This window comes from Pelodiscus sinensis, chromosome 6 (genome assembly GCF_049634645.1).
Source record: "Pelodiscus sinensis isolate JC-2024 chromosome 6, ASM4963464v1, whole genome shotgun sequence".
Classification (NCBI taxonomy): Eukaryota; Metazoa; Chordata; order Testudines; family Trionychidae; genus Pelodiscus; species Pelodiscus sinensis.
Window position 1 is genome coordinate 112,384,409 of NC_134716.1, and position 15,553 is coordinate 112,399,961.

The 15,553-nt window shown below is 39.9% G+C and overlaps 1 protein-coding gene across 4 annotated transcripts in view; it reads right to left on the reverse strand.

Moving 5' to 3' along the window:
* Positions 1-625: 625 nt before the first annotated feature.
* Positions 626-15,553, reverse strand: part of RAB27B (RAB27B, member RAS oncogene family) — a 178,659-nt gene continuing 163,731 nt past the window's right edge. For all 4 annotated transcript variants that reach the window (XM_075932644.1, XM_006116597.4, XM_006116598.4 and 1 more), the window contains 3 exons: positions 14,887-14,990; positions 12,373-12,496; positions 626-9,254 (listed from right to left, as the gene is read on the reverse strand). In XM_075932644.1, coding sequence (XP_075788759.1) covers positions 9,065-9,254; positions 12,373-12,496; positions 14,887-14,990 — 418 coding nt within the window. In that variant the 3' untranslated portion in view covers positions 626-9,064. The remainder of the gene's footprint in view (positions 9,255-12,372; positions 12,497-14,886; positions 14,991-15,553) is intronic.

Below are 15,553 nucleotides of genomic sequence, written 5' to 3' on the forward strand. Positions count from 1 at the left end.
TATAGAAGGGGGGGGAGTGGGGAGGCCTAAAAACAGATCTGTCCAGCATCCAGAGGAATGGTTCTCAGCTGATTGCCTGGTCTCCTGTCCAAAAACTGCTCCATGTATGAAGGGAGCAGTGTAGAGTAGATGTTTTAGATGCTATTGAGGAGAGGAAAGCAGCTATGGAAACTGAGTTTCCTGTTGAAAATACACCCAAAAGGATACTGCAAGCATGGTCTTATTTGATTCAGATACACATATTTGGCATTACAGCTGTGTAAAAATGGCATTTTGAGTCAAATCAGAATGGGGCCTGGTATCTGTCTCATGTTTTGTTCCTGGGCTACAGTATTGGTTGCTAAGTTGTTTCCAGTCCAACTACAGACACCACTGACACAATTAGCTCCATCAAAGAAAGCAAGTGTCTTAAACTTTAGTTCACAGCTAGGCTTGGTTAATACTGGAAGTCCAGTTTAAGCTGGATATTTGTCCCTAGAGGCAGGATACTGATCAAGGGATTTATTTGTAAGCCTTACAGGATTAATTTTAGGAGATGAACTCTCCACTTTGAGTGAAACAGGTTTTGAAATAGTTGCTATCAAGCAGGTATCAAAATATCTCTATTAAATATATTTTATTAAAGTAGTCATGTGGCCAAGGGTCACCTAAAGTCTAAACAAATATTTGATAACTTTTTACATATTCAAAGTTTCAACCTAGATTTATCCTTCACAAAATATTTCTAAGGCAGCAGATTTTACAAAATGTTAGCAAATGGCAGTTGCTCTTTAAGTTGTAAGAAGTGAATTAATTGTGGATTTTTGGTACAGTATATTCAACATCAGTCTCATCTATCTGGTTGTTGCAATTTGGAAACAGCTGAAGAGGAACCTTTGACCCACAAGAAAAATGGAGCATCTACATTCCTTTTCATATTTTTTAAAGAGACAGTCTTTATTTCACACTCCAGAAAAGTGCTTTCTTGCCTTCAGCAGCTATGGTACCATACACAAGGAATTTTATATAGGTATGTAGGCAAGATTTATTTAAACTATTAGGAACTCAAGTATATCTTTGGAGACCCAATACATTTGCAAAGATAACAGTATCCTTTTATACAGGGATGGGCAATAATTTCTGGTGGGTGGCCACGCCAAGATTTTGAAAAGTGGTTAAGGGTTGCACTTTTCTGTGGAGGAGATGCAGGGGTCCAGGGTGGAGGTTGGATGCAGAAGGGTGCACGGGGCAAGGAACTGGGGTACAAGAGACAGTGTGAGGTCTGAGAGGGAGTTTGGGTGAAAGAGGGTTGTGACTAGGGTTGCCAGGTATCCGGTATTGAACCAGACAGTTCGGTATTTTCGTTTCCTGTCCGGTAAAAAAAATTCAGAAAATACCAGACACCTAAAATGTCCGGTACTTTCTGATTTTTTTCCCGGCCAGGAGATGAAAATCCCAGGCTGTCCAGCTCAATATGGAGGCAGCCTGGCAACCCTAGGGCTTAGCCTCACCACATGTTTTTTAAAGGGGCCATGCTGGTTTGTTTGGTGGTTTTTTTTTTAGTTTGGGGTTTTTTTTTTTTTTGCTTAACTCCTCTCGGGGTCTTTTTTTATTTTATTTTTTTTTGGTTTGGTATTATTTCCTGAAACCATCTGGCAATCCTAGTTGTGACCCAAGTCAGAGGATTGGGGTGTAGGGTCAGGGAGGGAGTAGGGGTGCAGGAAAGGATTCTGGCCTGGGGGAGGGGCTCGAGGAGGAGGTGCAAAGTCTGGGAGGGAATTGTGACCTGGGAGAAGGGAGTGCAGACTGCAGAGGGTTTGGGTGGTGACCTTGGACAAGGGATTGGGGTACAGGGTCTTGAGGGTGTTTGGGTGCAGGAGAGGATTCTGGCCTGGAGAGGAGTGCAGGAGGGGGTACAGAGTCTGGGAGGGAGTTGTGACTTGGGGCAGGAGGGTGCAGAGGGTTTGGATGGTGACCTGGGGGAGAGAGTTGGGGTGCAGGAGGGGCGGGGTACCAGAGGCTCTGACTGGGGGGCGTTTACCTAAACCAGCAGCCCTGCAGCACCCTCGTGGCAGGCTGGGCTCCCTGCCTGCTGTAGCCCCAGATCACTTCAAACTGCAGGCTTGTTCCTTCCATGTGGCTCTCAGTTCTGGGAAGGGAAAGAGGCTTGTGCTGCCCCCAGCCCCCAGGCCAATAGAAGCTGAGAGATTGGCCTGTTTCCAGCCTATGGGATCTGAGGATTGGGCTGAGGGATCACACAGTCGCCTCCTCCCTGAAGATCAGATTGCTTCAGGGACTGCACTTTAAAACGCAGCTGCTGCATTTCTGAGTGTCCTGGCAGGGCAGTCTACAGGCCGGATCCAGGTCCCTGGCTGTATTTTGCCCAGCCCTGCTTTTATATATAAAAGGATATGATCTAAAAAGAGGAAAAACCCAAACAAACAAGGAAGTTCGGATGTGGGGCTTACATAAATTGAGAGTGACCACTGCAGTAAAACTGCCCAGAGTAAAGAATTAAGGTGGTTTGTTTTTCATTCTAATTTTGGGAGGAAAGATCAGGAATAAAAATGAAACATTTAGTATAGAAAATTAGGCCGATTGATGTATTTTACAGGCAAAATGGGAGGCTAATATTAGGTTTCATAATGATAAAAAGTATATAAACCTCAAAAATGCAGAAAAGTATTTTAAGTTCAATGTGGTTTTGCTGTCACCTTGAGTAAGAGTTTAATCCCAGAACAGATCAGGATTGGCATTGCTGCTTCCACCCAAACAGGTAACTAGTTCTACTCTACCTAGCCATCAGTAGAAATCATGTTTAAGGCTGCAACCAATTTTTAAGGTAAGAATGAAAAAAATACTTTTAGCCTTCCCCAATTGCTGATTTAATAGTTTTTCAAATCACTGGATGGTTACAGTAAAGCCTGTTTACAAGCTTCTGTCACTTAAAAAAATTATTTTCTATACAGTTGCATTTTTAAGGGTTACTCGGACTACAGTTATTCTACTCTGGCAGTATTACTTCTCTCCCTATAAGGCTGTTCTAGCTCCTGCTTCTAAGATTAGTCCCAGATTATCATCCTGAAAGAAAATGTTCTCCAGCTCAATGAAGCACTTTTGCATGTTCTTAAGCATTTCACTGAGCTGGAGAACATTTTCTGGCAGGACTATAATCTGGGAGTCATCTCAGACAGAATCAACCCACAAAGAGAATGTTTGCATCACATGCACCTTTCTTGAGCCTTTGAACTTTTGAGATTTACGTGGTATACTGGCCCATGTTTAGTCTCCAGTACTTAAGATACGAGACATCCTCTATGAGTGACTTTAAGACTACATAGGAAACAGTAAAAGTTTAAGAAGATTTTGTTCTCCAAAGTGGCTGATATATCATTTTAGAGCAATGTAAATATGGCCAGTGTAAACTCACTGCAGAAATGGTTTCCAAATTTGAAAAGTTTTTTAATCAAGTGCCACTGTATCAGCATGACTTTGTTTTTCCACAGATGCATTTGAAACACCCTTAAAATTTAGGCTAGAGTAGAAAATAAGACTAATTTAGAACAAATAAAGGATGTGGAAATTGAGAATCAGGAGGCAAAGATCAGTTTTAGCTAAGGATTTTCAGCTTTGGGGCACACCTGGGAAGGAAAACTTGTCAAAAAAGTTTCCTGTGTGAGTTCTGTGGGCTCTGAGGATGGCAGTCTATACAGCAGAGCACTCCTTATTTCAGAAATTTAAAACAATAACTAACACAAGTGTCTGCACCTATCTGCCCTGGTATTTGTTACCCACTCTTCCACCTCAGATAGAACTGAAGGTTGGGGTGAAAGTTACAGGAAAATACATTTTTATTATATGGTCCCATTTTTACATTCATGCTTGAGATTAGCCAGACAAAATACTTGTAGATCAGGAAGAAATAATGGTTTTGTACCTGGAATTAAGAAACGATTCTGACCCTACAGCAGATCAAAAGTTAATTGAGCATGGAAGGAGATAAGATGATTAATGAAAGACAAAAATCTACAGGCCTTTGATTTGTGCAAAGCCTGGAGGCTTTTTATAAAAGCAACAATAAACCTTAGACAGTTGAGTCAAGAAAACAAAAAACAAACAAACAAACCCTCAAGAAAAACAGCACATTAAACCCAGCAAGAGTCACTGAAAATCAGCATTAATTAGGTTTAGGAGTATTGTCATTTTAGGCGCTGCATGTCACAGCTTAAGGAACTACCATGCTCAAGTTTGCAGTTATGTGGTACAATGCGTAAGCCAAACTCAGAAATGAGCACTGCCTAGAAGAGCTGCAACAAGGAGATTAAGGAGGGGAAATTTGGAGGACCATGCACATTTGTAAGAGAAGATACATAAGCCAGCAGGACACAAGGCTCCATGTGTGAACTAAATTTAAAAACAAGGTTGGCAGGAGCAGAAGGTTTACACTACATATTAAGTACTTTTGTATACACATGTATAACTGTAGGAGTTATTATTCCAGTGCCCTTGGGATAGTTGACTAGCATGTAGCTAGGTTGTGTTTGTACACACACACACCCACCCCAAAAGCTCAATATATCACACAAAACTTATGCAATAGCAAAAATTGAAATGCTGAATCTAGATTACTTGAAAATGAGAGTGTGGTCACTTCTTGCTGGAAATGGTACAGAAAAATGAATTTGTTTTAGGCTCATGTAGTCTTTGGGGTGTTGGAAGGAAAGACTATACTCAAGTGCAGTGCTCTAAAGATTATTGGTATAAAGAGATGTTTTGCAGCTGCTACCCTCTGTTCAGAAGGTAAACCTAGATATGTAAACTGGCAAATAGGACATCATAGCAAGAATAAGGTTGCCAATTTTCTAACTACACACAACTTGCCCCGTCTCCGCCCCCTTCCAAGGACACACTCCTGCCCCACCCTTGACCAAGGCTCCACCCCCACTCACTCCATTCCCCTTCCTCCATCACTTGCTCTCCCCCACCCTCATTCACGGGGCCAGAGATGAGGGGTTCAGAGTGTGGGAGAGGGTCAGAGCTGAGACAGGGAGTTGGGGAAGTACAGGCTCTGGGCTGAGGGTGCATGCTTCATGGTAGGGCCAAAAATGAGGGGTTAGTGTGCCGGAAGGAGCCTGGGGTAGAGGGCTGTGGTACAGGAGAGGGTTAGGGCTTCACTGGGGGTGCAGGTTTTGGCATGGGGGCCAGGAATGGTTTGGAAAGGAAGAGGGGGCTCCAGACTGGGATCAAGGGATTTGGAGCGTGGCAATGGGCTTCTGGATAATGGGAACCAGCACTCAGAACAGAAAAGGGGAAGCACAGGACTCCCCTGTGGCCATCCCTCCAGCTAGGAGCTGAGGGACATGTTGCCACTTCTGTGGAGCACATGGAGCCAGATAGGGAGCCTATCAGCCCCATTATAGTGGGGCTTTTAATAGCCTGGTCAGTGATGGCCAGATATGCCAGGGTCCTTTTTTGACCAGGCATTCCAGTCAAAAGCCAGACACCTGACAACCCTAGGCAAGGGATTGAGCACTCTCCACGTCCATTACCACATCTGTACAGAAAATGAACTGTCCTAGCCACATCTCAGCTGCAATGTGGAAATTGGAAACTAACAGGTACACGAACAATTAGTCACATCCAGTCGTGTCACTTGATATTGTCAGCTCAATAAGTGACCAGTTATGGAAAAATTATATAGTTGTATGTGTGTACAGTGAACCTCCTGTTAATGTAAAATGGGAGAAAAATGCTTCACGCCATCCTTTTCTTACAGGGAGTGGTTAAAGGAAGGCGATAGGGCAATAGGTTAAGACGTCACTAGAGTTCCACTGCATACACGCATTCCAAGAGTGTAGCACACTGCTCTCAGGATAAACATTTCAGGGCAGCTTAAACAGTGTCCTTTTACTATCAGGGCAACTCCCATGAGAAATCTGTAAACTACTTCATGCAGGAAACCTTTCACACTTCCACCTCTTGCAGAGCTAGAGACATCTTCACTGCCACAAAGGCATGATCCAAATGAGCTGCTCAGCATCTCAAATCACCCTCGGAGGTGAATGGGGATTACACCTGCTGTGGACTTAGGATCAAGTCCAAAAGGCTACTACAGCAGCCTTCTCTCCACTAGAATGTGATCCTAAAAACAGTAGCTTGGAGGAACAAGAAAGCTTTGGGAAAACTGATGCAAGCTTGAAGAGGCCAAAGAAATGAGTATGTGTTAAAGTTAGTTTCTTGTGAGGAAGATTAATCTAGGAGGTCTACAAAGTAGCTGATTGGAGTTTATTTTTTAAAAAGTTGAACACGAAGTTTTGCAGAGTAGTGTATCTATAAGGTGATAAGATAGATTCACTGTTCTCTCCTGCCCTCCTTACTACGGTTTGTTGGCCAAGAGCCCATCCACTTCAATTTGTAATTATCAGTGTTTTTCTACCATCATAAAGTATTTTAAGTTATTGATTTGAGCTTTTTGGAGGAGTAATACATTAAGGAAACAGAAATTATACCATACTTACTGCCTACTGAAACCCCACTTGCAAGCTGTGTTACACATTAAAAAAAAAAAAAAAAAAGAGTTAAATGTAGTAGGAACACCCATTCTGAAACTGTTCTCTCTCTCTTGTGAATTATTAGGCATTGGAGTTAAATGTGGAGGGTAAGGTCCTGTTATAGACCAATCTACTTAGCATGAGGGCAAAAGCCATGTTCTCCTATCGAGGGAAGGTGTTAAAATTGTGATGGACTTTTGCATTTTTAGGCAGCTTTGTAATTTGGGATAGGATCTCTTCACAGCTTTGCATGCAACAGTCTCCCTGTCTCACTCTTCGGCTAGGCTAGTAATAGCTGATAATGTTTAGTCCTAGTGGAATCTAATAATAAACTTATGTCACTTTAGGAAATTAATTCATACTGAAAGTAAATGAACGAGGTATTTTGAACAAGGTTCCTCACCCTGTTTGAATGGTGAAAAAACATACTACAAAATAAGTACTGGTTCCACTTGATTAGGAATATGAACAAAAAAAATGAGGCAGGAAATCCTCAATTAGGAGGACTTAAACACACTGTTAATATTTGTAACTACATTTCAATCAATCTGCTCTGAGCAGCCCCAAAGATAATCAGAGTAATGTTTAGTATTTAAAAGGAAGAGAAACTCCATTTCCTGGGACTGTATTTGAAGTTTGAGACAGACTACTTCAATGTTTTATATTTTTGGCCTAGGTAATAGCTACCAATAATAACTGTGGCTCTCTTGCATTCACTGAAGTTCATACGTAACATGTTTTTGTATGGGTCACAAAAGGGCAGCAGGTATTTTAGAACTTGAAGTACAGGGTCTCTTTAGACACTTGGAAAAACTGGATTTTTCTCTCCTGTTTGTTTATAGTGGCTATACAAAACCCTACACAAACTACTATACCATAGCCCTTCTACAGGACAAATTTTTCAGTAATCATCATTGAAATAATGGGACAGCACTAACAAACCAGCTGGTAAACCCTCAATGTTTTTTTAATTAATAAAAAATTATTCAGATAGTCCACAAACTAGTAAGTTCAATTAATTCAGAATCACAGTGCTCCAAATATAGAAAGTCTCACATGTGTTTAATTTGAAAACAACAGAAGTCTGCCTCCCTTCCATCATTTCCTCTTTCCACCTCCCAACCAATTAAGTTTTGCTGAGCTCTTTTGTGAAATATTTTCCCTGGAGTGATTTTTAAAAAAATTGTCTGAAAGTACAAATTCATGGAGTTCTTTGAACATACTGATAAACCCTTACCTACTTAATATAAGGAAACATCACATATTTCCTTGTATTCTTTGTTTTCAAATGGAGAAGCCAGTGATGAGATACATATGCTGCTGTAATAAAAATCTCATTCTCTCTCTCTCATATATGTAGAGCACTTAAGAGGTTTATTTACCACCTTCCTGCTTTGTTTTAATGTATCTGGTGGCGTCTTCTCGTTACCTGCCAAACATCCCACCTCTATAGGCTCCATAGAATACATTTATATCTAGTGTTAAACTACATTTGTATGTTGGAATTCCAAATCCTCACTCGAAGTATTTCATGGGGACAGCGGGGGGTTGCACTCTAGTCTATTTTGTATGAGAGAAAGTTGTGCTCATTTGAAAGCAAAGCATACTGGCGACATCACAAAACCACGGCAGGTGGCAAGTTCCCTGTCAACTACTGACTAACTTTAGAGAATAAGTGCTATACAATTTTTGCAACTTTTAGCTTGCGACACCATTTTCATAATTCCCCTTGCACATCCTATCTGATGAACTCTGCCTTTTTCTGGTGTTGAATACGGAATTATTCTGACTAGCAAAGTGTGCTTTTGCAGATGGTGAAATCTGCAAGACACTCCATGACATGAATTCTGCTGACCTTAAACATCAAGATTTGCCACTTTTCTTATAGTTCTGCAAATTAAAGCATCTTCTCTCTATACCCTCACCCATCAAACAAATAATGTTGCATGTTGCCCTGGTTCTATTTTTAAATAGCAGCCTCCACCCTTTTCTCCTCATACATTAGCTTATTAGTAATTCAGCCAGTCAAGAGAGCTTCACACCACTACTTGCTTGGAGCAAGAAGTAAGGTTATTCTTCATATATCACATAACTCTTTACTTGTATCTCCTCTTTAGCAGATGCATGGTCTCCAATGTAAATAAAAAGTAGTATAAAGAAGCAAGATACAATTAAGACATAGGAGAGACCTACAAAATGCCCCCTTTTAGTTCTCACAATATCCAATTTAATTATTTACCCCCACATACAAACAAGTTTTGCTCCTTCCAAGGAAGGAGGGAACATCACTCCGACATTTTCTAGCCTGATTGCATTAGGATAAGGATGAAAGCTTTTTTAAATCTTCCATGGCACCATAACAGGAATACTTGTTCCAGCACAGAAGCTTCTCTGAAAGCTCTTCTTCGGAGAAGAACATAAACCCAAACAAGACAACTTTCTTACTGTGCATGGCCAGGTTTGAATTTAGTGGTAGAGTAGCAATTTTTTCAGATCAAATATTCGTATTGGTTCTCACAGTTTAGAGGTGAAATCTAGCAGGCACACCTTTTCTCCTCTGGTTTTGCTGAATCTAGCTTGCCCGAGCTTCCTCCATTGGCTGTATCAGATACTTGTGTCTTGTCAACACACTGTTCCATGCGCTTCATTATCAAGTCCAGGAGCGTTTCCACAGCTTTATCCACATTTTGCCCAGTGGCCGCACTTGTTTCAAAGTAGGGTATGCTGATATGTTGGATATGGGGGAAGAGAAGAGGAGAAAGGCCCATTAGAAAGGGTTTAAAAATGAGAACTGAACACCTGAGCTAACTCAGAATCAAAATATCCTTGAACAACTTTATTGTTGGGGAATAGGAATTCAAATCTGGCTGGCTTTTGCTGCCTTTAGTGGGCTGAATAAAACCCCAGATCTTAACAAAATATATTAAGGCAAGCACTGCATCTTGGACAAACTGATCAGTTTAATTAACTTGGAGGTTCTGGCTTTAAACCAGAATGGCAGCACTTAAACTATAGCGGAAAGAAACAGGCCTTAATAAAAAGCTTACTTTTTCCATGGTTCACTAAGGAAGAAATGTAATACCTGCTCACAGAGAGTTGGAACAGGAAGCAGAGCTGCATTGAACATCACTTATTTAGTGGATAAAAGAGTATTTTCAGTTATATTTCTAGAGTCGCACTCCCTAATATTTGGCAACGCGGATTTACAGGCTTCAGAAGGGCAGTATTTCACAGACAGTCCATTTTATGTCACCAGGTGGAAAAGTAAAGACAACATCTACAATAACTCTCCAGGAACGTGGAAAATGCCATACAAATGTAGACCTGTGGTCTATTCCAACAGAAGCATTTTTGGATATCATTTTTCACAGCTCCTACTGGCCAAAAACATAGATTGCTGTGGAAAGTAGCAGCCATCCCAGCCCAGAAGCCCCTTCACCTCTAAGTGCCTTTCTGTTCCCATTGGCCAAGAACAGAAAGCCACAGCCACTAGTAGCTGTGGATAACACACGGTACCACCAGCTCATTAAAAAAAAAAAAAAAAAAGAGAGACGACCCAGACCCAGACCCAGGTTCAGGAAAGGGTCTAAAAGGACAGCATGATGGAGAGATGAATTAATCAAACCACCAGGTACAGGGTGATATCCAAGTAGTGTCAAAGGGCAGTAAACTGACAACGTCAGAGGGTGGCAACCTGACATGTAAGTTGTTAGTATCTGTATATATTGTGGTTTCTTTGGGGAGGGCGGAGGGGGAGGCGGGGGGAGGGGGAGAAAGAGACAGTCTTTGGATGACCTAAGGGGCAATGGAAATTTTCCATTGAGTCATTCCATTGTTATGAATTGTATATGTATTGTGGTTCAGTAGAGAGTCTACTGACAACTATTACTGAGCTTCGCTTAACAATAACCTAGCCTGGCATCTTCAATCCTTATCCAATTTGTGGTCTTTGGGGGCTCTCGGAGTCTGTGGTGGAGAATAAGTGCACATGTCAACATGGGACACACAACTGAGCACACTTCTGGTTATCATCATCATCAACAATCATCCATCAGAGCCAGAGACCTGTGAGGACACTGCAGCAGTACATCCTGACCCCCTCCTGACTAACTACACCTGCAGATCAGATTATCCTGTTGGGCTGCAGATTGCCCACTACAGCTCTTCAGGGTACTCTCCTATCTAACCTTTTCAGAGAAAAGTTGTGTCTCGTCACATGGAAGTGTTTCCATGTTTCTGATCATTGGTGTCCAATTCAAACTCCGTTTCCTTTTTGAGATGAGTGAACAGAATGGAATACAGTTCTGTGATGTGGAGTCACACAGCTCATTTATGTATAGTTTCAGTACTGCTTTCATCTCATTCTTTATTCATGCTAGGATTGTGCATCAGCCATCAAACAGCAAAAGAAAGCAGCAGTTCCCACTGAGGGTATGTTTACACTACAGAGTTCTGTCAGAAAAACAGCCATTTTCCCAAAAACAGCCATTTTGAAAAAAAAAAAAGTTTCAGTTCAACTGGTTCTTCACTGCTTTGTGGACAAATGTAGAATCTTTATAGATATGAGACAGTTTCTTTACAGAAGCCAGGCTGCATTGCATTAGGTTCTAGAGATTTTACAATTCTACTGCTTTTGATTAGTGTCAACCAGTTTCACTGGTTGTATAGTAAGCAATACTGATCCTAAATATGAACAATGCTTTAAAAAATAAAATCAAGTACAACATTCACTATTTGTCAGTCCTTTTGAAATCACCACTAATGCCAGGGAGAGATTGCCTGTTTAAGTTCACACCTTAGCCTCCTCATCCTTAAATGCCAACCTAGAATTCAGAAAAATGCCTCTTAGTTCTTGTTAGGCAAAGCAAAAGTCAAAGTCATCCATTTGCTCCAGTGACTTCTCTTTTGATCCCTCAAATCTTTGTTACAACCTCACGGATCTCCCCCAAATACTCTTATGCAAGTGAATGTAGTTACTTTATTTATTAAACTATTAAGAACAATTCTTAGGTTTTCTACTTCTGATATCTAAATATGAATATTTTGGCTGAATGCTTGTGGTAGCCTCAGCTTTTCTTGGCACAGATTCCTATTACATTAAACCCTTGTCCTAGCAAATAAGATTGGTGAGGGGTAGAGGAGAATGATGCTTTTTTTTAAACTCTATAAATTTAATGAGCTAAGCTCATAAAATAAACACTAGTTCTAATAGGTAATTCAAACATAAGAGTAAGTTTTGTTAGATGTTCATACGATGAATCCCCATATATCTAAACAAATTGTAATTAGAAGAGGGTATTTGTTGTATCAGGCATTGCTCATTTTAAAAGTGTACAGGGCAGGATTTGGAATTGTATACTACAGAAGGAGGAGTTGAGATCATCAGTGCATTACTCTGTCTACTGAAAATCCTCTGCTTGTAAGGTCTTGTGGCCAGTAGATGCAGACATGATAGAGCATGTTACCAGTCTCTAGCCAGGCAGACCTTCGTATACTCTAAAACTCACCGTAATTTGTCTCAGTACTGACCAGCTGAATTAGAATGTAGCTCTATAGTAATTATATTTTGCTTAAGGATCAATACCGTATAACATTTTCACCTTCTACACTATCAAACTTGTCACACTTTGAAACACATGGCCCACTAATTTCACAGTATGGCAAGGTGGACAGCACTGAAGATTTGCATGCCAGAGTAATTTCTATAGAGATTTGCAAATATGCTAATCAATTTAACTGGTTCCCCAAAATTCAAAGCTCCATGCTTGCAATTTAGGTTAATAAAGCCAAATTACATTGACAGAGATTAGCTAAAATGATTTTCTATCACAAAGTCACTTACCCATATTTATCTGCAAGGTCTCTTGCTTGTCTCTCATTGACTTCCCTCTGATCTGATAAGTCAGCCTTGTTACCAAGTAATACTATATCAGGATTCTCACAATATGCATTGGCTTGCAGTTGACCTTAAAAAAAAAAAAAAAAAAAAAAAAAAAAAGACAAACCTAGGGGTTAAGGGCATTTCAATACTTTTAAGGGCCAATATTGGGAAGACCAATTTTTTTGTACCATATGGACTTTTCATAATGCATTGGCTCATTAAAATGATTTTTCTATAGAGGAAAATGGAACAGATGCAATTAGGAATTTATTTCCAGTAAATTATTTATTTTCCCTCCATACAACCTAGCAAGAGGTGTTTACATATAGAGCTTCAGTCTATGAGTAGATATTAGTACAATTTTGCTTATTCAAAGAAACCCATTAGGAGATCATAGAAATAAAGGCAAATCCAAATGCTTTTTGCAAGCAATTGTTTAGATATTTGAAGCCTAATCTTCACTTGGGATAGAACTACGTAGATTCACTGAATCAGTGGAGCTAGGCAATTTTATTCCAGGTGTTTTAAACAAAATATTTAAGTAATTTCCTTATGCTTACCCCAATTTTGAGCTAAGAAGTGATGAGAAGTGCAGAAGACATACGAATGTGGAAGAATTTCAGAGGAGGGGTGATGCAAAGGAATAAATGAAGTAGCTAGAGTCTAATGCATTAACATTTTAGTAACCAACAGTGAAATCAAGTCGGAGCATGGCTTTTGTTATTTCTGTTAAATAAAGCTTTAGCTTGCTGCGAAGGGATTTATCTGTATTCCCACATTGCCCTGTACAGTGTTCTTCTTGTACTGGCTTGTTTGTATACTCCCAACGAAACACTTCTGCTTGTTAATCTGAAGAAGTGGGTTGTGTCCACGAAAGCTCATGATACCATCTACATTTTTTGTTAGTCTCCAAGGTGCTAGAAGACTATTTGTTGTTTAAGTTTAAGCAGAAGTTTGTTAGCCAACTAACAGCAAGTCCTAATTATGGAGAATCTGAAATGAAATCTAGTTATCTTTTGTATGTTGTTTTTTTCTTCAGTATAATAGCTTATCCACAGTGTACCGGACAAGAATAAGTATACACCCTGATTTTAACAGTTATTTTAAATCATGATGATTCATGCTAGCAATTTCATTTTAACCCTCTCTTCAGGTTACTTCACATGTTTCTGCATCAGATATTCTTGCCTTGCAAAAAAGCCCTTCAATTCAATGTCTAAATCCTGGTCTTTCTGAAGTCAGAGGTCAACTGGCAGAAGATGCAAGAAGTAACCATATTCAAAATACAGAATTAAGTGGCAGGTTTATTGTTAAGATTCAGAATAAATATAGTCAATCGTTAGGAGTTATAAACATGCACTGCACTAACACTGCCTTTCAGAAGCCTCAAACTTCAACATTATTAAAACTTCCAAGAATATCCCATTTTAGGGATGGGGGGGGGGGGAAATGAAGCACCAAAGTTCAATGGCATGATCATGGTCACAACTAAAACAATATCTCTTGGAACAGAAGCCTGAACTCCTTTACAGTATATCTACACAGCAGCATTATTCTGAAATAACAGTGCGCATCTACACTGTAGGCCTTTATTTCTAAATAATGCTGAAATAATGTCGAGTTTGAGGACTTCTTCTCTGACTCATGGTAACCATCATTTCATGAGGAGTAAGGGATGTCAAAGGAAGTGTGTTTTCCCTTGGACTTCCTGCAGTGTAGGCCGCACCAAAAGCCAAGTTAAGCTATTTCAACTTAAGCTATGCAATTGACATAGCTGAAGTTGTGTAGCTTAATTCAACTTTAGCCCTGCTGTGTAGACATGTCCTTAGTGTCACCTCTCCGAAATTTATTCTAGTCAGCATACACTGCTGCCTCTTGGATGCTGATGGAACTAGATTTCTTAATAGGTTACGCCAAATGCAAAGCAAAAGACTATTGAAGTATCTTTCTTTTATTTGGCAGACTGTCTTTAAAAGCCTGATTAACCTTAGGCACAGTACAGTATCAAAGACAGATAAATACCCGAAGATAAAAATACAAGTAATAAAATCAGGATAATGCAACACAGCCCAAATAGTGATCATCAAAATGTAACCATCCATGATCAGTACATAAGCACGTATATACTTTGACTGATTTTGTTTTACAATCCCCAAAACTGACCACCACAAACCCCTCCATATAAACACCAACCCAACCTAGAAAAGGCTAGAGGGATAAAAGGCTAGAGGGATAAAAAGTATTTTGCAGAAGGCTCTGAACGTTAACAAGTCCATGTACATTTTCCAGAGCTTGGACTTCAGAGCTCACCTACCCAAGCCAGGTGGTTCATGATCCCAGGGGCTTGGGTAGGTGTGACTTGAAAACAGAGGACTAGTGTTTGAAATGTATATAAAGGGGACAATATGCAGTAACCTCGAGAATACAAAAAGCTTCTAGCTATCAGATACATGCAAGCTGTTTTCTTTTACTTACTCATCCAGTTTCTGACATTTAAGAAGCTCTGTTGACTGGTGAGATCAAACATTAATAAAAAGCCCATGGCATCTCTGAAAAATGCTGTGGTAAGACTTCGAAATCTGAAGGAACAAATAAGCAGTTCTGTTAACAGACGGACCTCTGAAATTACTAGGTAATCATTTTCTAATGCAAGTGTATTGAAGGGGGGGAAAAAAAAAAAGTAGTAATACTTCAAGAGACCAAAAAAAAAAAAAAAAAAAAAAAGAACCACCCCAAACAAAAAAACCCACACCACGCATTTTACCAAATCTCTTTTGCAAGAGACCATTTAGAAAATATATATATCAAACCCAGACAAGTAGCCCAGTTTATCAACCAAATGTTCTCATAATGGTCAAAAAGCCTGTGGCATCCTTTTGGCTAGATTCAGTATAGCCATCATGAGTTATTTATCAAAACAGAATTCATGTAATTTACCAGAGGATGCCTAGATGTTCAAGAATGTATGTGGTCAATGACAACTCCATTAATTCAAATTCTCTGTCCTTTGGACTAGCCTAAAAATTAGTATGTTGCTTATTTAATCACGATACAGATGCACTGAGTGCACCCCTAATCATTGGGGCAGAAATCATTCAAATAATGACCACAGGAAGAGAATATTGCAAGGAAACTGTTACAT